General features: G+C 39.4%; 1 protein-coding gene across 1 annotated transcript in view; it reads right to left on the bottom strand.

The window, feature by feature from the left end:
• The window catches only part of kcnh8 (potassium voltage-gated channel, subfamily H (eag-related), member 8), a 110,359-nt gene that overhangs the window by 62,159 nt on the left and 22,627 nt on the right, over nt 1-25,573 (bottom strand). The window contains 3 exon segments of the mRNA XM_047384298.1: nt 634-761; nt 6,985-7,116; nt 16,417-16,650. Of these exon segments, the coding sequence (XP_047240254.1) occupies nt 634-761; nt 6,985-7,116; nt 16,417-16,650 (494 nt within the window).

The raw sequence follows: 25,573 nt of genomic DNA, 5'->3' as shown, positions 1-25,573 counted from the left end.
TGTGACAGAAAAAATAAAAATCTTAATTTGCAAGATGCATATAAACTGAATTCTTAAAATCTCCAATTTGTAAATTGTTTTCCAGAGTCTTACTTTGCATACATTATATCTAGGAGGTGTAAAAAGAGAAAAAGCTACTTTTGCTAAATTTGTATTTTAGAATGGTCCAATTCCTTCAAAATAGCTACAGACATCAAAACACAATAATAGAAAGTAAAGTACTGTTTTGTAGAAGACCAATGTGGTGAGAGGGGTAGAAGTCAGCCTGCCTCTGCAACACCCTGACTTGAATTTACAGAAAGAGGAATAAGAAAGTTAGAATGTGACGCACTTGCTCAACAAACAACAGGATCACTACACCAAGTTTATTCTTTTTGCACAGGCAAATTTTAAAGTAATAGTTTTTAATTGTTAAATTTAGCACTACAGGTTTTTCATCCAAACGCTTAATTGCTGTTTATGGAATATCTAACATACTGACCTGGCCCTCCCCTTCTGTCTCACCTGTCTGTCCTTGATTTTGTCATCTGTGCTTCAACAATAACATCAATGCTTCCTTTTCTCCATACAGTGGCCCTCTCCCATGTTTGACTGATCATTTCCCACCCCGTTGTTTGAACAATGTGTTGATACCTTGTTGATTTTAATCTTGCTCTTCTCCCTGCTGTGGAGGTGACCAGAGATGTGGTAGAGCACGGTGCTGCCTCGCAGCCGAGCAGAGCTGAATGAAGAGCCGGTTTTCACCCTGCCGCGTCGTCGCTCTGTAAACACATACACACAAAATGTTGCTACACACCCATCTACAACAACATCTACCCCCCAAGGTTAACTCTTGATGACTGAGTCAGTCATTATCCTTGATGAAAAACACATAATATTCTGTCCTATATAGGAGAACATGAATATGCAAAAGGGGAATAAGCGGTTTGTTTATACCTACACGAATTGTGTTAGAGATGTTCTCTTTGTATAGATTCAACAGTACATATATGAGTTTAGTCATACAGTACTTGTTGTAAGTTTTAATTATACCCTGCTAACTCAGTTTTCTGCTTTTAGGAAAGCGGAAGTTCAGTATATTGTGTTATATTTAGTGTGAGCAATTACAGGTGTGTGAGCTTGCAAACGTGCCCCTGCGTGTCTTTTGTTTTAAGTGTATTGCAGTAGCAGATACACAGATTATGCAGGAGTGATGTGATTGCTTGGAGGAGATAGGTAATCACGGAAAACACATTATTGCCGCAGAGTCCTGGGCCCGTTCTTTACTGATGTGAGGCAACAGAAAGGGACTAAGGCCAGATTGGTTTGAGAAAGTGGGTTTACAGACAATAACATCGCCAAAGAGTAAAAGTAATAACTGCTTCCAAGCATCCCTTTAGAAAGTCTGTGTGCTTCATGCGTGTTTTGTGTGGACCCCAGATGAGGCAAGCAGACAGGGCCCATCCATAACACGGCGCAGCCTTGGGGGATGCGACGCTGCAGGAACATGGAGACAGAGACATGCTTATTTTTAGATCTAATGGATTTTCCTGCACTCCTATAGCCATTCATATGGAAGGGGTTGAGGAGAGGACTGAGTGTTGTGTATGAGGAGCCAAAGACATTTAAGAGTAGAAAGCTGAGGTGAGAATGGACAGTTGCTGGAAACAGCTGAAACAGATGAGAAAAAGAGGTGATGGAAGAACAGGTGAGTGGGGAAAAACAAAAAATGAATTAGGTAGCCAACAGTGAAAAGGTATGATAGAAAAGGAATTAAGCCAGTACAACAAATCATTGCTGACTTCAGAGATTGAGTTTCCCTCTGCTAAATGTCCAGAGAGATAGCTAAGTGGGTCATATGCAAGGTGTCCCCAGCCTGGGTGGAAATGCCCTACTTATGTCAATTTTGCTATATGCATCACCTAAAATCCCTGTCCCAGGTCCCAGGATGTAAAAACGCAAATAATCACAAGAAGTTTTTTATTCATATTTCTAAGAATAATAAGAAGATGAAAAAAAAGAAAAAAGGGAGTAGAAAAACAAGAAATAGTAATGACCAGCCATAACATTGCAACACTCATAATAATTGATGAGCTCAGTGATGTGGTCAGTCATGTGAAAAAATTAGAATGCACATATTTCTCAAACATAGAGTATTTTGGAATATGGATATGTGAATTTTAACAACACTGAAAAATTCAAGTAATGTAAATAAACTCCACAATCTTTAAATTGTTTAGCAAAATTACATAAAAAAGTTATTCCTGATGATGAATAAATTGGGACACCCCCACCTTTATTCCCACTGAAATTTTTTTTTTTTTTAAGGATATTTTTTCAGCACTAGTGGCCTTTATTTTTCCATTTTTTGACAGTAGGTAGACAGGAAAGAGGGGTAGAGAGAGGGGGAGACATTCGGTAAATGTCGCCGGGTCCAGGACTCGAAGCCGGGACAGCCGTCATTCGAAGACTGTAGCCCTGTATATGGTCGCGCGCTTTCGCCCCTACACCACCAGTGCTGCCTATTCCCACTGAAATTTGCTAGAATCACACATTTTAGCAACTTATGAGTCTAGTCTAGGGATTTAAAGAGGTTTCAAAAGAATTTCCATTCTGTCATTCCACTGTGCGGAGAATATTAAGTGCTAACATGTCCAGGTCAGGCCCTCCAATTAAGTTCATACTGAGAGCAGACCACAAGATGCTAAAACAAGTCCCAAAAAGATTAATTGTCATCATGGGATGACATGGGATGCATCATCTGGTCCGCATTCCTGTTTAGCCAATCATCTCTCAAGGCTTCGCTTTAAAAGACCTTCATACGCAGAATCTCCTGCTCTTCAGCCGAGCTTCGACCCTCCTCCACCCCATCTCCAAAATCAGGCTTCAAGCTCCTTCCGACTCCCTTATCTCCTCAGGTCTTCACTCCACCACCAGTATCAGGGGAAGACTTCTCTAATTCTAACCCTAAGATGTTCATTCAAGCTCATGTCATTATCAGCATCCATGTCTTCCACCGGGGTCCGAGCGCCAAAAGAAAATAAACACCAGCTAATAAACTTCTCTAATCTCATGTGTTTCTCTCATTTGTGAGTCTTTTCTTGTTGAATTTACATAGATTCTCAATGAAAGCATAATAAACAGTGAATGAACACATATGGAATTATGTAACAAGCCAAAAATTTTTAAATAATTTTAAATATATTATATTTTAGATTCCTTAAAGTAGCTGCCCTTTGCTGTAATGGCTGAATTTTAAACCTCTGGTTGTCTCTTAATGAACGTCTGGGAGGTTCTTTCAAGACTCTTTGGAAAACCATTTCAGGTGACCACCTCATAAAGCTCATGGAGAGAATGCTAAGAGATTCAAGCAGTAATCAAAGCAAAGGGTGGCTATTTTCTAATAATCTAAAATATAAAAATGGTAAGAGTTATTTCACACTTTTTGTTTACCACATAATTCCATGTTTGTTCGTTCACAGGTTTGTTGTCTCTGGTGAGAATCTACAATTTAAATAATCATGAAAATAAAGAGATCCATTAAGTGAGAAAGGCATCCTTAAACTTTTGAATGTACATCACAACCAATGTCAGCTTTGACCATATTACATCTGTCAAAAATGAACAAAAGTTAGGATATAAAAAAAAACAACTATTATTTAAAAACTCAGAGCCCAGCCACTGGGTTAGAACAATCAAAAAACATTGTATCTAAGATGTTAAAAGAATTAACCTTTTAATACAACAACTCTTTGACAGTATAAAGACACAGCATATAATGAGGTGTAGAGCATAAAACGATAGTATCAAGTTTCTCAAGGTCTTTCCTTCTACACAAAACTTATACACTATTCATGTAGTTAGAATTCATGTATGCATGCTTTGAAAGACCATACAGTGCATATAAATGGACAGATTCTGAGAAAACTTCTATTAATCATCCAGTTTCACATCTCCACCTCAGTGATAATTAATAATACTATTGGAAGAAAACCTTATTATTCTTGACCAACATGTTAAGAGCTCCAAATGAAAAAAAAAACAGCTATATGCACGAACATTTAGAACCTGATCCAAAAGAATCTTTTTCTTCTGATAGCTTTATTAATTGCAATATGTGGTATTATGGCTTATATCTGATAGTGTTGATATAATCTGAACTGAAAGGAACTTCCAGCTAATAAAATATCAAGATTTAAAGTCTATAAATTATTATAGATTGCTTCATGCCCATCTTTAATAAAGTCATGGGACAAAGAATCTGCCATAACTAACAGTGTCTATGGAAAAACTAAGTACACCCCTGCTGCTTTTAAAAGACTTAAAATGGAGAGTAGCAACCAGACATGTTGTCACCAATATAAAACTTTTCTTTTTTGCAATTTGCAGGTAAAGAGCATACAAGTGATTTTCTACACATCAAAGAGGAAAGACCACATAGTCACCTTAGAGAAGCAATTGTTACTGGTAAGCAGTCTGGGAAGTCTTACTAGGTCATTTGTATATTATCTGGAGTTCATCATTCTTCCATGGGAAAAAGTATTCACAAGGTAAACATATTTAAATGAGTCATCAGTCCTCCCAGGAGTGGAGGCCCAATCTAATACAAAATTGGAAAATAAACCAAGGCCAATATCTTGGCCTGTACTGGCCTATGTTGGCTTGTTAAACATTAAAGTTCCTGATAGCACAATTAAAGATTGAACCGTTTGGCTTTGTTGAAAGAGGGACCAGAAAACAGTCCCTGCTCTCTACAAAGAATATAACAGAACACCAAAGTGGCACCTGAATGAAAAACAATGGTTTATTCATTGTCCTCGAAAAATGTCCTTTTTTAAGACTAAAGAGGAGATGTTTGGCAACAATGCACAGCGCAATGTTTGGAAAAAAGTGAAAACACAGAAAATCAACATATAAAGTCCCATACCAACTGTCAAGCATGGTGGTGGGTGTGTCATGATATGGGCTTGTTTTGCAGCTACAGGACATGGGTACATTGCTGTCATTTAGTTGGTTATGAACTCGTCTGTCTACCAAATATATTCATTCAAAGTTAATGTGGTTCGTGCAACAGCTAAAACTTTGTCCAGTCTGCCACATGGAGCCAAGTACACCAGAAAGTCTACAACATGGCCTGAAAAGGAAAGAATTCAGGTTTTGTAATGATCCATGAAAGCTAAGACCTTATATATCAGATTTTTAGGAAGGTTGCACATAAAAAGATTAGCACAAACCTCAATTAAGACTAGATAGAAATTTTGAGAGTAGTTGCTGTACTGTTAACTGTACAACACTTGCTGCCGTTTACAGAGAACCATCCACCCCAAACATTTGCCTACTGTATAATTTGGTTTACATTTACAGGTCCTTCTCAAAATATTAGCATATTGTGATAAAGTTTATTATTTTCCATAATGTCATAATGAAAATTTAACATTCATATATTTTAGATTCACTGCACACTAACTGAAATATTTCAGGTCTTTTATTGTCTTAATACGGATGATTTTGGCATACAGCTCATGAAAACCCAAAATTCCTATCTCACAAAATTAGCATATCATTAAAAGGGTCTCTAAACGAGCTATGAACCTAATCATCTGAATCAACGAGTTAACTCTAAACACCTGCAAAAGATTCCTGGGGCCTTTAAAACTCGCAGCCTGGTTCATCACTCAAAACCCCAATCATGGGTAAGACTGCCGACCTGACTGCTGTCCAGAAGGCCAGTATTGACACCCTCAAGCAAGAGGGTAAGACACAGAAAGAAATTTCTGAACGAATAGGCTGTTCCCAGAGTGCTGTATCAAGGCACCTCAGTGGGAAGTCTGTGGGAAGGAAAAAGTGTGGCAGAAAACGCTGCACAACGAGAAGAGGTGACCGGACCCTGAGGAAGATTGTGGAGAAGGGCCAATTCCAGACCTTGGGGGACCTGCGGAAGCAGTGGACTGAGTCTGGAGTAGAAACATCCAGAGCCACCGTGCACAGGTGTGTGCAGGAAATGGGCTACAGGTGCCGCATTCCCCAGACCTGGGCTACAGAGAAGCAGCACTGGACTGTTGCTCGGTGGTCCAAAGTACTTTTTTCGGATGAAAGCAAATTCTGCATGTCATTCGGAAATCAAGGTGCCAGAGTCTGGAGGAAGACTGGGGAGAAGGAAATGCCAAAATGCCAGAAGTCCAGTGTCAAGTACCCACAGTCAGTGATGGTCTGGGGTGCCGTGTCAGCTGCTGGTGTTGGTCCACTGTGTTTTATCAAGGGCAGGGTCAATGCAGCTAGCTATCAGGAGATTTTGGAGCACTTCATGCTTCCATCTGCTGAAAAGCTTTATGTAGATGAAGATTTCATTTTTCAGCACAACCTGGCACCTGCTCACAGTGCCAAAACCACTGGTAAATGGTTTACTGACCATGGTATCACTGTGCTCAATTGGCCTGCCAACTCTCCTGACCTGAACCCCATAGAGAATCTGTGGGATATTGTGAAGAGAACATTGAGAGACTCAAGACCCAACACTCTGGATGAGCTAAAGGCCGCTATCGAAGCATCCTGGGCCTCCATAAGACCTCAGCAGTGCCACAGGCTGATTGCCTCCATGCCACGCCGCATTGAAGCAGTCATTTCTGCAAAAGGATTCCCGACCAGGTATTGAGTGCATAACTGTACATGATTATTTGAAGGTTGACGTTTTTTGTATTAAAAACACTTTTCTTTTATTGGTTGGATGAAATATGCTAATTATGTGAGATAGGAATTTTGGGTTTTCATGAGCTGTATGCCAAAATCATCCGTATTAAGACAATAAAAGACCTGAAATATTTCAGTTAGTGTGCAATGAATCTAAAATATATGAATGTTAAATTTTCATCATGACATTATGGAAAATAATGAACTTTATCACAATATGCTAATATTTTGAGAAGGACCTGTATATATATTACTTCAGTCTTATGTATGGAAAAACAAAATCCATTCAACAGTATCAGCATTCATATTTTTGTTTACCTTCTTTTTTGTCCTCTTGGATGGCTTTGGCTTTAGTGTCGGTGATGTCCTTAAATGAGGCCAGAAACAGCACCACATCACCCTTCTCATTCTTAATGGGCACAATGTCCAGGAGACACCAGAACAGAGCAGCTGAAAGGGAAGAACAGCCTTGTTAACAATAATAAACACAATCTCTGGTTACTTTCTGAAAGGATCTACTGTGTGTGTGTGTGTGTGTGTGTGTGTGTGTGTGTGTGTTCCTGTCTTGGCATCACAGTGAGAACCATTTTCCCGATTTCACCATCAAATTGAGGACCGTTTGTACCAAAGTGAGGACATTTTGCTGGTCCTCACAACCTATTTTGTAAACGGTTAGGTTTAGGACTAAGGTGTGAATTGAGTTTAGGTTAAGGTTAGGGTTAGGTAAGCACTGGTAATGATTAGGTTTAGGGTTATTGTCAGGGTTAGGGCATAGAAAGGGTTGAAAATGACTGAAAATCAATGGAAGTCAATGGGAGTCAACACATAGTCCTCACTACATATAGTAAAACAAGAGTGTGTGTGTGTGTGTGTGTGAGAGTGTGTGTGTGCACAAAGCAACAGTTCTATACATACCTGTACGTGCTAATGAGCCTGTCTACAGCTGGAAGTCACAAGAGAGCGAATGAACCTTTAAATAGCCCGAGCCAGTGTTCCCCAGACACATCAGAAATGAGCCTATCTCAGAGGTCCCATTCCTGTTGAATTGCAATTGTTGTGTGTTTCTGTAAAAGCTTTGGAAAACCAGTGCTAAATATCATATCAGGTAACAAGCTCATTTTGGACAATTGGGCTTAGGAAAACTGATTTTATGGAAAGTATAATTAGGGTAAACAAAATGCATGCTTTCCATAGACAGAAAGCAGAAAAAAATAAATGTTGGTATTTTCACATTCGACATGATCTACTTGTGCTTGGGTCTTGGTTTTCATTTTTGTTTGTGTTCTGATCGTCATTGATGCCTAGCCATATTCAATTCATTTGTCAGTGTTATTTATTATTGTTAGAAAGGTCTTGCCATATCCAGTTTATTATTGTCATTATGTTTTGTCCATATTAGCTTATTTCTTGTGTTTAGTTTTTTATTTACTTCTTGAGCTCTTTCCTCTTTGTGTTTTGGTTTATTCTCTTAGATTAGAGTCGGTCTTTTGCCCCTCAGTTTGTTGTTGCTTTTGTGTTTTGATTGAGCTCAGTCTGTGTTCTCTGTGTTTATTAGTCTCCTTCCCTCAGTCCCCCTGTTTAGTACCCTCAGCTGTTTAGCATTCTCCTGATTAGACTCACTTGGACTTCTTGTCACTAACTTAACGTCCTCTGTATTAAAGCTCCCTGGTTTTTAATTGTTCCTTGCTGGATTATTAAATTATGCTGCCCTTGTTCCATATGCAGCTCTACCTGTGTCCTCCCTGTAAGCCTGCTCAGTTCTCTTATTAGATTCTGTGTTTATTCACCATCTGGCTCCAAAACCACTGCCTGCAATTTTGTCGTGCTTCCATCTCACACTATATGACGTTAACACTGTGTTTCTCAGCTTTAAGAAGCATTTTAGAGTTTTTCAGCTCTTTGTTTTCATGTTTTAATCTCAATACTTTTACAGCTCTTGTGATGCATTTCCACAGCATCACCAAGTTAATTTCAGCTATGGCCAAACCACTAAACACACTGGCTTTTCAGAACCAATCAGCTTATTGAATGTCTTTATTGTTTGAAAGTTTTTGTTTATTATTTTAAAGTTAATTTACCATATCAATGTAAACATCTTTAAGCAATATTATTAAAAAAACAATCTGAGGCATGTGAAAAGAAATACAGCTTTCAATTTCAATTTCTACTTTGAAATCATGCAATGATCATTGTAATATTGTCATATTACAGGGTCCAGTTCTGCTTCAACTTTATTTTTTTACAAATTGTCTCACATTTTTTTTCCAAGCACCCTCTGATATAGGATATATTTCATGGTGGATTTTATGATGGTGAGCTGGTCACATCCTGCTACAGCAATGCATCCCTAAATTATGGCATTTCCATCTCAATGCTTCACGAGTGGTATTAGGTGATTGTCCTGAAATGCTTCTCCTAGAACATTCATGCCTACATGTCCTCTGTTCTGGAGTCCAAATATTTTCATTTTGGACTCATCTGTCCAAAAACAACAAACGTCCTGGTTTATGGGGTAAGAACGCTGTCCAAAACAGTATGTATGTAAAGATGGAAATGTGTGCATATTAGTCAATAATTGTGCGTAAGTAAAATCCAAAAGAGGTATTGTATATTTTCTCTATAAGAATACAAAATAAAATGTTACAGCTTTAATTAATTACAAACACAAAGTTCAAGTTTACAGGTGTGGTTTATTCTTTATGAATACAATATGCTATAACAGTTTGTGAATACGATTTATTTTCTATGACAATACGAATTTACATCAGCGAACAGAGGGGAGATAGGGGGGAAATCAAGAGTATTATAAATAAAGCATTGTTCTTATTTTTATGAAATACAAAACTAAAACATAGAATATAGTAGGTAGAGTTATACAATGATTTATAATACTCTTGATTTCCCCAAACCCCCCCCCCCACCCCCTCCCTATCTCCCTTCTGTTCCTAATATTCCTTTTAGACTGAATTATCTCCCATTGCCTTTTTCCGTCATCTAATCCTGGCACTACATTTACTGGTGGTGAGGAGTGTGACAGCGCATGCGCAACGCGAATCGACTAACTGCTCCACTAACCAGCCTGAAATCACGTGACACCAAGTCGCTGATGTAAATTCGTATTCTCATAGAAAATAAATCGTATTCACAAACTGTTATAGCATATTGTTTTCATAAAGAATAAACCACAACTGTAAACTTGAACTTTGTGTTTGTAATTTCTTGAAGCTGTAACATTTTATTTTGTATTCTTATAGAGAAAATATACAATACCTCTTTTGGATTTTACTTATGCACAACTATTGACTAATATGCACACATTTCCGTCTTCACATAAACATTGTTTTTGACAGCGTTCTTACCCCATTCTGGTCTTTATACATTCCCTGTAGCAAACCGGCCTGGCCTTCATGTTTTTTTAGAGAGCAAAGGTTCTCTCCTTGAAAGTCAAATTTGAGGAATCTCATACTGATCTCAGTGGCATCCACTTCATATCATTAGTAGCAAAAGACTTCAGTAGGACATTTTAGAATTTTTAGAGACTTATTTTTAGCTTCTTGTGGTCTGTTTTAGGGTAAATTGATAGGACGACCAGACCTGGGCATGTTGACAGTTGTTTTGAATGTCCTTCACTTCTAAATTACATTCTGGATGGAGGAATGGCTGATTTCAACTACTTTGGATACCTCTTTAAATCCCTTACCAGATTTATTTGATGTTACAATTTCTTTTCTGAGGTTCCCAGACATCTTACTGATGTGTTCACTTTCACTTCAACAGTCAGGGGCACACCACTCTAACATGAGGTTTAAACTGGGCAAACATCTTTCAAAATAAGTAACAATGTTCTCATTATGTGAACCTGAAATGGTAGATCTGTGTGTGATTTTAACCATTTTAAGTGGGAATAAATCAGGGAGTGTCTGAATTTATTTCTCAGCAAAAATTGCAATTTTGATAGGGAGTTTCTTATTTTCTTATTGTTTATTTATAAAGCTGGAATGCATTGTTAACATCGATATTGAATATCTATAAGTCCAAATATGTTAAAAAACACTAAAACTTTCATAGGGTGTCCTATTTCTTTTCACGACATTGTATCCCCACAGGATCCTGCTTTATTTCTTTCATTGAGGATGTTAAAATGAATTCCTAATCAAGGGATTTCCCACGGAGTTTCCTCTCATTACTCCCACTCACTAAATCCTCCTTGCAAGGTGATAAACACAGTGTTTTGGTCTTTGCATGTGTTGATGCAAGTGGTAAAGTCTGCCTGTCTGTGAAAGAAGGCGGCACTATCAACAACACAGCACGAGAAGGAGCTTCCCTGATTGCACTCTTTTCTTTAGAGCTACAGACAGACAGATGGAGGACAAACTGATTCAATCAGCCTCTTTTGCTTTCAGGACTCTGCTGTGACAGATGGAAATAGAAGGGGATGATGAAACAAAAGAGCAGTTGAAGGGATAAGAGCCAGCATGGTGGGTGGCAGATAGATGAATCGGCAGAACCATGTGGAGGTGCGAGCACACAAGAGAGAAAAATAAAACAAGAGTAATACACCAGTGACTGAAAGGAAATCTTCTGTGATGGTACTAACCAAGGTGTGTGTGTTTGTGTGTGTGTTCTTGCATTGGCTACAGTTTAAGGCCCATTTTTCCAACATATACTACGTTGTGAGGATCCACTGCTCCTTATGGTGCCTTAAGCCTGGGCCCAATAAGAAGAAGTGCTGCTTTTGGGCTAGGGGTTATGTTAGGAACTAAGGTGTTTATTGAGTTTAGGTTAGGTTAAGGGTTAGGCATGTACTGCTGATGGTTAGGTGATGGGTCAGTGTCAGTGTTAAGCAATAGAAATGAATAGAAAATCTATGGAAATCAATTAAAAGTCTCTCTTTCTCCCTGCATGTGTGTGTGTGTATGTGTGTGTGTGTGTGTATGTGTGTGTGTGTGTTCCTGTCTTGGCATCACAGTGAGAACCATTTTCCCTATTTCACCATCAAATTGAGGACCGTTCGTACCAAAGTGAGGACATTTTGCTGGTCCTCACAACCTATTTTGCTAACGGTTAGGTTTAGGACTAAGGTGTGAACTGAGTTTAGGTTAAGGTTAGGGTTAGGCATGCACTGGTAATGGTTAGGTTTAGGGTTATTGTCAGGGTTAGGGCATAGAAAGGGTTGAAAATGACTGAAAATCAATGGAAGTCAATGGGAGTCAACACATGGTCCTCACTACATATAGCAAAACAAGAGTGTGTGTGTGTGTGTGTGTGTGTGTGTGTGCACAAACACATTGAACTGCCATCTAAATGTAATTTAAAAGGTAATCTAGTACATGCACAGAAATACAGTAAATCATAGCCACAGTATCCTCATGATGGAATTAGCCGTTTTCAGATACCATGCAGCATCATTAAGTCTTTACAGCAATACAACAATAAATAAAACAAATCTCTACTCAATCACACTGATATTTTTTTCATTGACAGTTGGGTTTTCTTGGAAAGTCATAAGATTCTTATATCCTTTTCATACCTTTAAACAAACCTGTTTATATACAGGTCCTTCTCAAAATATTAGCATATTGTGATAAAGTTCATTATTTTCCATAATGTCATGATAAAAATTTAACATTCATATATTTTAAATTCATTGCACACTAACTGAAATATTTCAGGTCTTTTATTGTCTTAATACGGATGATTGTGGCATACAGCTCATGAAAACCCAAAATTCCTATCTCACAAAATTAGCATATTTCATCCGACCAATAAAAGAAAAGTGTTTTTAATACAAAAAACGTCAACCTTCAAATAATCATGTACAGTTATGCACTCAATACTTGGTCGGGAATCCTTTGGCAGAAATGACTGCTTCAATGCGGCGTGGCATGGAGGCAATCAGCCTGTGGCACTGCTGAGGTCTTATGGAGGCCCAGGATGCTTCGATAGCGGCCTTTAGCTCATCCAGAGTGTTGGGTCTTGAGTCTCTCAACGTTCTCTTCACAATATCCCACAGATTCTCTATGGGGTTCAGGTCAGGAGAGTTGGCAGGCCAATTGAGCACAGTGATACCATGGTCAGTAAACCATTTACCAGTGGTTTTGGCACTGTGAGCAGGTGCCAGGTCGTGCTGAAAAATGAAATCTTCATCTCCATAAAGCTTTTCAGCAGATGGAAGCATGAAGTGCTTCAAAATCTCCTGATAGCTAGCTGCATTGACCCTGCCCTTGATAAAACACAGTGGACCAACACCAGCAGCTGACACGGCACCCCAGACCATCACCGACTGTGGGTACTTGACACTGGACTTCTGGCATTTTGGCATTTCCTTCTCCCCAGTCTTCCTCCAGACTCTGGCACCTTGATTTCCGAATGACATGCAGAATTTGCTTTCATCCGAAAAAAGTACTTTGGACCACCGAGCAACAGTCCAGTGCTGCTTCTCTGTAGCCCAGGTCAGGCGCTTCTGCCGCTGTTTCTGGATGTTTCTACTCCAGACTCAGTCCACTGCTTCCACAGGTCCCCCAAGGTCTGGAATCGGCCCTTCTCCACAATCTTCCTCAGGGTCCAGTCACCTCTTCTCGTTGTGCAGCGTTTTCTGCCACACTTTTTCCTTCCCACAGACTTCCCACTGAGGTGCCTTGATACAGCACTCTGGGAACAGCCTATTCGCTCAGAAATGTCTTTCTGTGTCTTACCCTCTTGCTTGAGGGTGTCAATAGTGGCTTTCTGGACAGCAGTCAGGTCGGCAGTCTTACCCATGATTGGGGTTTTGAGTGATGAACCAGTCTGGGAGTTTTAAAGGCCTCAGGAATCTTTTGCAGGTGTTTAGAGTTAACTCGTTGATTCAGATGATTAGGTTCATAGCTCGTTTAGAGACCCTTTTAATGATATGCTAATTTTGTGAGATAGGAATTTTGGGTTTTCATGAGCTGTATGCCAAAATCATCCGTATTAAGACAATAAAAGACCTGAAATATTTCAGTTAGTGTGCAATGAATCTAAAATATATGAATGTTAAATTTTCATCATTACATTATGGAAAATAATTAACTTTATCACAATATGCTAATATTTTGAGAAGGACCTGTACATTCTATTTACTTAAATTGTTTTAAGTATTTTTACTTTTATCAGTGATTCATATTCACAAACTTCATCAAATATTACACAAATTGAACTTTTTTGGCAAACATAATACATTATTTTCACATAATATGGCTCTGATCCCATTTTAATCAGGCAACTTTATCAAATACGACAGATTTGGATCCCAAATCAAAAATACATAAATGAAACACTAAAACAAATGTCTTGGTATTGTTATTGATGACAAACTAAACTGGAAACCTCAAATATGTTCAAAATAAACTATATCAAAAAGCATTTCTGTAAGCCATACATCATGGGAGGCCAACTCCAGTCCTCAAAGGCCAATGTCCTGCAACTTTTGGACATGACCTTGGTCCAGCACATCTAAATCAAATGGCTGAATTACCTTGTCCGTACACAGTCTAGTTCTGCACAGTTCTGTCAGTTCTGACGATCAGTTTTGCTCATAACTTTAAAAGACAAATTCATAACAGGCCTAACACTTTTATATTATTTTCCCTTTTCAACTGATCAGACTCAATTTTGCCAAAAATTGTAAAAAAAAAAAACTTTAAGTAAAGATGCCAGACCATACAATACCATATTATATCACAGCAAATAAGGCATCTACAGAGAGAGTGTGCTCATCATTTTCATTTTTGCTCACTGGGTAACGGCCTAATCAGAGAGTAACACAGCAAACGACACACCACAGCTGGCAGGGCTTAATGTGCCTGATAGAGACGAGGTTGAGCAGTCAGGAGTTGACAGCTAGTGAAATTTTAATGTTTCTGGGAGTTAAGCCATAAGTCCAGGACGTTTTTCAATTATGACTTTGGTTAATCGCTGTTAAATGGTCACAGATCAATAAAATACATTTTAAATCCTTTTCTGCCTTAATTAGTTCATTCATCCATCAACCCATATCCCAGTCTAAATGAAGCTTCCTCAGATATAGTCATGGTAACACATTCACAGGAACATAAAAAAAGTCCCACATTAAAGCGACTATTTGCATATTTTCTAATAGATTTCAAAGCTTGTGGCCCTGCCTTTGATTCCATCTTCTACAGTGATTCTGTGTAGTGCCTTGAAAAGTATTAATACTCAACATTTAACCATGCACTCCAGAATTCTACAAATGGAAAAGTAGCAACAAGAAAACCATAATATAAATCATAAGATATTGAAAGAAAGCCATGAGATGTCCTGTTTGCCTTTTGCCAAAAGCATTTAGGAGACACAACAAACATGTGGAAAACACACTCTGATTTGATAAGACAAAAAAAAACTTTGTGGCCTACATGCAAAATGTTGTGTGTTAGCAAGTTAGCACTGCACAGCAGTGTGACCATACTATCCTCACAGTAAAACATGGTAGTGGCAGCATCATGCTGCTGGGATGATTAACCTTAGCAGGGACAGGGAAACCGGTCAGACTTAACAGGAAGATGGATAAAGCTTAACACAGGGAGATGCTAAAAGAAATGTAGCTTCTAGAACCTACATAATACTTGAGATTGAAGAGAAGATTCTAAAAAATATTAGCACACATCATAACGCAAATACACAACACACCTTTCAGATTTTATGTTGTAGAGAATTTAAAAAAACATTCTTAGTTTTTCTACAGCCTCACTAAAGCTGTGGCCACACCACACAATTTCTTGCCCGATTTTACCCTCGATTCCCAGTCTGGAAAAAGTCTCCGCCAGTCTGCGCTAGGTGTGGACAGTTGGTTGGGAGACTTAGCACAAAAATCTGTTAGTGTGAGAGGAGAGGAAGACTGGTGTCTGCAAGTGTGTGAGCGGAACTGACTCAACCTCAGTCGCAGTCAAACAAACATGTTTGATATTTTTGAGGCTCCTCTGGTCCTATTTAGGAAGTGTGAACTGATGACCAACCCAACTGCAAACACATGTTGCTGACAGCCAATGAAAAAAGAGAGGCTTGGACACTACAACAGCTGAGAGTTGACCTTTTAAAAAACTTTATTTGTAACTACACAACATTATGAACCTAAAGGCAAAACAGCACTGGGCATAATACAAACTATAACCTAAGTAGTTTCGATAAGTAGTGATGAAAACAATTTAGAAAACAACAGACAAACTCAGACATTTAAGACTAAAACGTGATAAATAATGAAAGACATTATTGAAATAAATCAAACAATTCACATATTGAGCAAACAACCCAACAACTTCAAATAAATGTTCCAAACTCTTAACATGAAAATAACAAAGAATACAGTCACCACTATCCAAATCATATATACTTCAGGTTTAAACTTATCAGCTTTTCAATTGCATTATATTCCTTTTATTAGGGAGCATAATATCTTCTAATACCGCCATCTACTCGTATGTTTGTTCTTTCCAACAGTGGTCCTCGCGAGAGTTTTGATGGAAGTTTGATGTGTTTAGTTGGTTTTAGTCGGTCTGAAATATCCTATTGCAATAAATATCCTATGCACTACTTTGTTTTGGACTATAACATAAGGCCACAATAAAATAACATGTTGGAGTTTCAGGTTGTAACATGACAAAATGTGAAAAAGCTCAAGGGTTGTGAATACTTTTTCAATGCATTGTTTCTGTAAACATGAAACAAAGTCAAAATAAAAGGAATACCAAAACTATTGAGCAAAATACATTTTACCTGTCTTTGTGTAGAACATGATCTCATCTTTAAATTCCTTACGCTCCTCCAAAGCCTCATCAATGCTCAGGATGATGCTTTCACTGCTCTCAGGCCCATACAGGAACTTACAGGCACAGCTCTTCTGCATGACCTCTGTCCGAGAAAATCCTGTGAGTTCACAGAAGCCATCAGAGCAGTAGACAATGGGAAAGCCCTTTGACATCTGTGCATTGGCCAGGATGAAGTTACTGTCTGCAAAAAATTAGGACAGAAAATGGAAAGTAAACGAGAGCCAAAGCGTGAACCTTATTTTTTTAAGTTCTGGTCAGTATATTTCCAAGAAATATATGTTGACTTCAGTTAAATACCTTTAGAGCTGGATGCAAGAAAATAAAGATATCCAGTTTTGTGACTAAAAATAACTTCATAAAGGAACATTGATGAAGAAATCTTTGTTAAAGTCCAGTATGAAACACATTCACAAAACAAAAATCAATGGTAGCAATAATGCCTAAATGATAAAACCATAAATATAGAAATGTTAACTGTCTTCTTTTGGTCAGTATTTGAGGACACTGTAATGTTAAAGCCATGAAACAAGGGAAAGTAAAGTATAAAGAAGGTTGGATAAGTAAATACTGCTAGGGGATGATGCTTGATCTTTTTTTTTTTTTTATCTAAAAAACTATTTTTGTTACATTATTTATTCCATAGTTAGCAATGACTGAAAAGTTTGCCCCAAATATGCTCCCTGATAGAGACATTAAGGAAACCTAATGAACATCTTGGGATAGAATCAGATATTCAATGTTTTTTACTCATAATTTGAATGTAAAGAATACCTAATGTTGGATATGATGAAAGATACTTGTAGATGACAAATAATAATCCCATTTGCCATCCATTAAGTTACACATTACATTATTCTGTAAGCAATGGTTGCTGAATTAATTAATTTATCATTACCTAAGCATTACTTTCCTCTTTACAATATCATCTTTGGCTTTGTTGAATAATCAAAATTCATAAGCTTTTGCATGGTTATAAAGCTGTAGATAGATGATAGCATTTCTCATTTCATCTTATTGTTAATATTAAGTAAGCAATTGATCCCTGATTCGCTCCTTGCTCATTTGATACGTTTCCATCCATTAAATACCATTAGAAAATGATTAATTGATTACCTAACCATTAGCATTCATTAAATAGTGGTTAACAGTTAACCATCAATCAGTTGTTAGTTATTGGTTAATTAACAATCATTAGATAATGGACAACTGACTTTGGCATTAACTGTCATTAATTGATGTGAGCTGCTTGTTGACTCACCGTACACTTTTCTTGGTTAATATGTTCATGTTTTCTGTTCAACTGCAATGTAGGAAATAAATAAAATAAAATAAAATAAAAACCTTAAATAACCATCAACAGTAATTAGACAATATTATCTAATCATTTAAAATCATTAGATAATTAGCCGTGAACTAACCATTAATTAAACATTAGCTATTTAACAAAACGTGATCACATTTTGCATATGTGATCACATAACAAAATGTGATCACCCTTCATAAGAAGGGTGACCTGATGGATCGGTGCGGCTGCCGCAGTAATGGGGACGCTGTGCAGGTCCGTTGTGGTGAAGAGAGAGCTGAGCTGAGAAACGAAGCTCTCGGTTTACCGGTCGGTCTACGTTCCTTCCCTCACTTATGGCCATGAACTTTGGGTCATGACCAAAAGAACGAGATCCCGGATACAAGTGACTGAAATTGGCTTCCTCCGCAGGGTGGCTGGGCACTCCCTTAGAGATAGGGTAAGGGGCTCGGAGTAGAGCCGTTGCTCATCCATATCGAGAGGAGCCAGTTGAGGTGGCTCGGGCATCTTTACCAGATGCCTTCTGGACGCCTTCCTCGGGAGGTGTTCCAGGCACGTCCCACAGGGAGGAGGCCCAGGGACAGCCCAGGACACACTAGAGGGACTATATCTCTCGGCTGGCCTGGGAACGCCTTGGGCTCCCCCTGGAGGAGCTGGAGGAGGTGTCTGGGGAGAGGGAAGTCTGGGTGTCTCTACTGAGTTTGCTGCCCCTGCGACCCGGTCCTGGATGAAGCGGAAGACGACGAGTACGAGTATGATCAGTACTCCATCATTCGGGAAAACTTCACTCTTTTTCAAGTCCCCTGGGCTAGGTAAACGGAAGTGAGGCTGCCATGCACAGGCGCCACCAAGCCCTCTGACCTACATTAGCAGGCAAGGTGGGTGAATTGTCTTGCACAACAACACAACGACTAAAAACGACAGAGCAGGGATTCGAACCGGCAACCCACCAGTTACAGGACAAACCCGTACCACTGCTTGAACCATCGCCCCTAAGAAGAAAAACGTTTCTCTACTTTTATTACCAGAATCGTAGTCCATGGGTTCTTACAATCCAAATGTATGCTTATTGATCTGATTGTGACCATAGTCTTTGTGTTGAACTGTACATTCATTGTAAATAAAAAAAGTACACCATTTGTCTACACTAAGATTTTAATGCAGAAATAATCTGCAATGACCAAAACCTAGATATGAATAAAGCCCTAGAATCTCATTTCATGTGACCTTATTGTTTACTCACGTTTACTCTCCTCTCTGTAGAGTGGAAAGGAACTCCAGGGACCCAGACCTGGTTTTCTCACCACCCATGTTTTGAGTCTGAATTTGCATTTGGCTTAAGGCACTTCACCGTGCTTCTCATCTTAAGAGTCTCCTTCAGATTCCTTGAACCTGCAATCCCACAGAAAGCGCTAACCTCTCCTATGGATCACATGCCCACAAGATTCCTCCCTGTCCACCCTCCAACTTCACATACATCTTCTGGAAGAAGATCCGAAGGAACAATGACCACCTCACCTGTCAAACTCAGTCTGCGAAGTGTTACTTGGCTTCCCCTGGAAACTCCACTTTCTCCTAACAAGTAAGACCAGCCATCAAACATTTCAAATCACACATTACCACCAGCTACCTGTACTCACTTACCTCTCTTCTTCAGTGCCCCAACCAGCAGAACCTGCATTCCCTGATGACTTTGTTGCATTTTCCTGTTTATCATAAACCTGTTAAACTCGAACTCTGCCTCCATAATTGTTGCTCGCACCTGGTTTTTCACTGTGACAGAACAATTTGACCAATCAGACTCTGCCGCACAATTACGGGTGGCCCTCACTCACCCAGGGCATTTTGCTCGGGCAGCATGGAGATCTCCAGTCAAATACCTAACAGCAAACCACCACATTACAAACACTGGCCGAGATCTCCCGTCAGCTTCACTCATTCAGCTCCAGATTACCTCCTGCACTAACCAATCCTTCTGTTCTTCCTCTTACCAGTCCCGCTCCCGCAGCAGCTGACCCCACCTGGAATTACTTCTCCAACTTTGGAACCTTTTTCAGGGGAGTTGGAAAAGTTCATAGGTTTTCTTCTGCAATGTGCTCTTGTGTTTCAGCGTTCACTTCTTTCCTACCCTGATGACACCAGTTGGATTTCTTATGTCCTTGGGGTATTCCGAGGACAAGCTTTAAGGAGGGCAAAAACCCTGGTGGATGAGACCACAATCCTTTTCTTTTTCTTTGACGAAATCCTTGATCAATTTAAATTAATATTCTCCCTAAGACTGTTGGGACCACAGCCATGGTTACAACATGAAAGGCCAGTACAAACTTTCCTGGAACTTTCAAAATAAATTGCATTAGCCTACTTCCGGCACAGCCAGGAAACCGGGTAACTGCGGACTTCCTGTGACGTCACTGTCCAAATGAAAGCACCGCTCTTGCTACATCCTGCCTCTTCTACGTGGGTCACACAGGGACCTGGACAGAGAGACCCAGCGCACAAATGTCTCTTTGCTGGCAAACAGACATAACTCTTCAACTGGATCCGAGAGTGTCATACGATCATCAATCATATGCACTGAGTTAAGTACAAATGAATCACTGTTCGTGTATCCGGTAGATTCATTCATAACGGGATAATTAAGGTACAAGCCTGGCTTGACTCTTCTCTCTGAGGCCTACAGAATCAGGCTGTGTTATAGAGAGTTCCCAGCACAACGCCGAGTGGAGCAGTTTTCCGGTCTGAAAGAAGGACAACAGGAGCCGCATCACTGTGGTTACGGTAATGTGCAGCTTGGTTGGCCCGACAGCGATTATTATTATTATAATAAATAAAGGCAGCTAATGAGACACCGTTAAGAATTTATCCAGAAGGTTGGTTTTATTCAGCAAATCATTCTTTAAAACATTATTTTATTAAAATAATATTTTATCCGATTTTGCATTGTGAATGGTTGTCTAAATGTTTGCTGATTATTGCTTAAGTTAGTTCCAAGACTAACTTAACTTCACTTCCAGATTCGTCAAGATAATCCTTGGTTTTCAAACATAAACATTGCATGGTAATGTTGCATCACTCTTTTGGTCATGGTTTTCAATCATCTTTAATCAACTTGTTTATATTGTACATAGCCCATTAGTCTTCGTTATTCTTTAATTCTGCTTGGTAGTTTAGTTGGATTGTTTTAGCATAGTAAAAAGTTTGTTGTTGGAAATATGTTTGACTAGGAGATGACTTATTTTTGTTAATAAACTCTTGTATTTTAAGAAATTGTGTGAATTCATTCCATGTGTGTGCAGAGTTTTGCTGTTCAGTAATGTCAGAGCTTGGCTCACCCTTTTGATTTTGTCCTAATACCACCGCCTTACTGGGCTGGTATTCACAGGACAACCCTTAACAGACCGAAATATTATTTGATAAAATATTAAGGTATTAATATTAAATATTAAATAATATATTCAGATTCATATTCACAACAAGACAAAGTGATAAAGAAATAGCCAAGCAGCTATGGAATCCGAGACAGAACCACAAGTCCGTCGCATGAATGACTATAGAGTTTTGAATTCTGGTGGCTGAATCAGTCTAGAATCCTCCAGCCTTTAAAGGGGCATTCAGAAACGCTTTTAGTGAGAAGCTAAAAGATTAATTAGCCTGTGCTGATGAACCAGAGACTCTATGACTTAATCAACCAGGCTATTCATATCGATAACTGCCTAAGACAAAGAAAATTAGAGAAAAGGAGGTTAAAGCTGTCCACTAACCTGCTGTGACATCATCAAACACTGTAGCTCAACCCATTTTTTCCCACGGTCAGAATGAACCCATGCAAATAGGCAGAGCTAGCCTCACAATTCTGTCACTTCTGTCTGCATTGCTTGGTGCTGTCAAAAGATCAAGCCAGTCAGTAATTCAGGGGGTAATGGCGGGCGCAGTTCACCACCCCAATTATCCTCACCTCCAGCTCCATCCCACCATCTGTGTTAATCATGAACAAAATCCAGTTTTAACGCTAGTTGACTCTGGCCTTAACAAAATCGAATCAATCCTGAGCTAGTTCATAAATTGCAAATACCGGTCTAGGATCTTCCCTCTCCTGTCCGCGTTTCTGCTTTAGACGGTAGAGCTTTGGAAACCAACAGACACAACCTTTACGCTTCATTACTTCAGGGAACCATCATGAACTTATTTCTTTCTTTATTTACCTCAGCAGAGAGGCTCATGTAATTTTGGGACACCTGTTGCTCAAAACCCACAACCCACACATAAATTGGGCTGAATCATGCATAGAGTCCTGTAGCCCATCGTGCCATGGTTACTGTCTCCGTTCTGCCGTTCCTCAGAGCTGCACCAGCTCAGACAGCCCTGAGCGGCCTTCTGATCTTTCTAATATACCCCCCGGGTAGCATGATCTTCAAAAGGTTTTCAGTAAGGACTTAGCCCTGTCACTTCCTCCTCATCAAGCCTATGATTGCAGCATAAATCTCCTTCCCGGTGTCAAATATAAAACAGTTCGATGTGGAGACTTTTTCCCATCCAGCAGTTTATTGTGTGGCACCACGTACATGTATGCGGTCCCACACACTCAAATTGAGCTTTGCATGGACATGTCTGTAGGATGTCCTACAGACGTCCGCTTTGAGTCCACGCCCGAGAAGTCAATAACGCGACTATGTTTTGCCCTTCATGAGTTTTGGTTTCGTTGTCATGTGTACAAACTGCTGGGCGTGGCCAGATACAGTTAATTAGCTTAAAAGTGACAGAGCCCTAAAACAGCTCATTCTGAAAAGAGCTCAAAAAAGGGAAACTGAGGTGGTGAAATCTTAATTTTTTTAAATGATTTTCTGCAAACAATTTTGTATAGCCCATAGATCTATCCCAAATGTTTAAAAGGAAGTATAATAGGTCACCTTTAAGAAAAGGAGACTCAAACCATTTTTATGCTACATTTTAGAAATATGTATTTATCCTTTAAATTTTGACATTTGAGAATGCTGCAAAAATTTATATTTGAACATGGTGTCTGTGGATATTGATACAGCATTATAGCTACCATTGAGCTGCCATTCTAAAAGCAGTTATTTTGTTCACTATTGTATCAGAGTTTTATTTAGTCTTGAAGCTGGCAAGTTGAAGGTTGTATTTAGCTTCTAGAATATTTTTTAAAGACTGAAATGCAGTTTAAGGATAAAAAAAAACAGAATTTGTTATTTTTGTAACCCCTTGGACTCATTGTCAGAAAAATCAAGGATGCAGCTATGGTTATTTTTCAGCTAAAGCACATAGAAGCTGCACAATATGAGCACAGTGCACAAACTGAATATTAATCACCATCTTTAGAAAGTGAGCAGCCAACAAAACTATGGCTTTGACACAGCCATGCTTTAGCCTCACAGTTCCAATCGAAAAGCCACCAGCTTTTAAAACTTCAAAAATGGTAACAAATGCAGCTGGTCAAGTAGCACCTCTTTAGCTCTTTGAACAAGTTGCTCTCAGTGGACGCTGGACTGATGATGTGACTTTTAATTCAGCGATACACAGCATGATGGGATCTTCAGCTCAAGCAGATGAAGGCCCGTGTGGGTCGAATGAATAGAGGTCATGTGCTTTGGTGAGCTTCTGATTTATGTGCACACTGAAGAGCAACAGAACCCAACACATCATACTTCCTTTCACCAAGAAACCAATCCTATATTTTTAGAACTTTTTTTGCTGATTTCCATTAAATGTTGTGAGATTTTTATAGAAACTTTAGTTCAGATTGAAGATAATGATTGGAGAAGATTTGAACTGAGGGAAAGGTAAAACTGTAATGTTTATCACAATTAATTAACCAATTAAGTCTCATTCTGGATAACCAGTCAAAGCTGAGCAGCTGTTTATACCTGAATTTACCTATGATAACACACACACACACACACACACACTACACTAACAGACACTCACAGTGCCACAAGGCTGAGCTGTGCTGATGGGCAGCTAATGTTTCCAGCACAATGCCCATTACACACGACGGTGGACAATGAAGGTTTGACAGATTGCATAGTGTGTGCTTGTGGATTTGAGTGTAACTTGCTGCCATTTATTAAGCAGCCAAACAGGGAATCCTGGCCAATAAATTAAACAAGCACACTAGAACATTTGACACAGTTATTGCAGAACAGACATAACTTTTCAAACATTTGTATAATTGCAGTAAGTGAATGAGTCATGCACACATTTCTAGACATTCACACACCCAAACACACACAACAATATGAGACATCCAGCAAGATGACTTGTTTCAATTACACTGAATTGCAAAAATATATTTTCTACATCAATAATATTTTTTTTTTTAGCAATCTGGTTGTTTAAATTGCTTAATTTCCCATGTCAAGCTTTGTTGAGTAAAAACTACCTTCATCTTGAGTTGGAAATACAAAATCAGAGGGCAAGGATCCCGTATCCAGTCCTCAAGACAAATCAAAACTATGCTTGTTTTCTTGATCTCCTTTCAGTTGGAGACACTTAACTTTGTTTAGGCTGTTGAAACTGAACAAATGAACTTGAGTTTTAATAATATTTTTGGAATGATAAGCATATTATTGTAAGATATACTCAACTTACACTGTAACTGTGTCCATTCAAGGCAAAAAGACACACCAAGATAAGTCAGTGATGCTTTGACAGGACAACACAGACAGCAGCAGGTCTCAGTATAGGGACCGGCTGTCAGGGGCCACTGAGGCCCCTGACAGCCAGAAAGAAAGAGAGACTGTTGCTGTTACCAGTGCCACAGTATACCCGAATGAAGGCCTAAAGCTTGTCCGGTACCAACTCCCACGGCACAGGAAGATGGTGTCAACAGAAAAATAAGGTTTACAAAGACATACATTAGTATAGTGATTATATTGCAAGGGTTACTGAGTTAACATGTGTATTGTGACAGTTTTTCTTGAGGGATAAATGAGACCCAAATTGATACCACATAGCTTATACTTTTTTTGGTGAACTGGACCATTTTTTAAGTGCAGGTCGAACAATCATCATATTTGTGTAAAAATCATGTTGATAATGTATAAGATATACTTAAGCAATAATTTACTAATGTAATTTCCATACATAAAATATCCTCAGATTTGATAATTTAGCCATTTCTGTTTTGTGCTTGAAAGTATGCAACGAGAAGATTACTTTTCTTAAGTAGTTTTCTTTTTTCACTTAATTACCTACAGTACTGCAAATATTAAATTTTTTGTACTTGTCGTCTTCCGCTTATCCAGGACCAGGTCGCGGGGGCAGCAGACTCAGCAGAGACACCCAGACGTCCCTCTCCCCAGACACCTCCTCCAGCTCCTCCGGGGGGAAGCCCAAGGCGTTCCCAGGCCAGCCGAGAGACATAGTCCCTCCAATGTGTCCTGGGCCGTCCCCTGGGCCTCCTCCCGGTGGGACATGCCTGGAACACCTCCCGAGGAAGGCGTCCAGGAGGCATCCGGTATAGATACCCGAGCCACCTCAACTGGCTCCTCTCGATGTGGAGGAGCAGCGGCTCTACTCCGAGCCCATCCCGGATGGCCGAGCTCCTCACCCTATCTCTAAGGGAGTGCCCGGCCACCCTACGGAGGAAGCTCATTTCAGCCGCTTGTATCAGGGATCTCGTTCTTTCTTTCATGACCTAAAGTTCATGGCCATAGGTGAGGGTAGGAACGTAGACCGACCGGTAAATTGAGAGCTTTGCTTTTCGGCTCAGCTCTCTCTTCACCACAACGGACTGGCACAGCGCCCCCATTACTGCAGCAGCCGCACCGATCCGTCTGTCGAT

Source organism: Girardinichthys multiradiatus, chromosome 13, assembly GCF_021462225.1.
Source record: "Girardinichthys multiradiatus isolate DD_20200921_A chromosome 13, DD_fGirMul_XY1, whole genome shotgun sequence".
Taxonomy (NCBI): domain Eukaryota; kingdom Metazoa; phylum Chordata; class Actinopteri; order Cyprinodontiformes; family Goodeidae; genus Girardinichthys; species Girardinichthys multiradiatus.
This window is presented reverse-complemented; position numbering and strand designations above follow the sequence as displayed.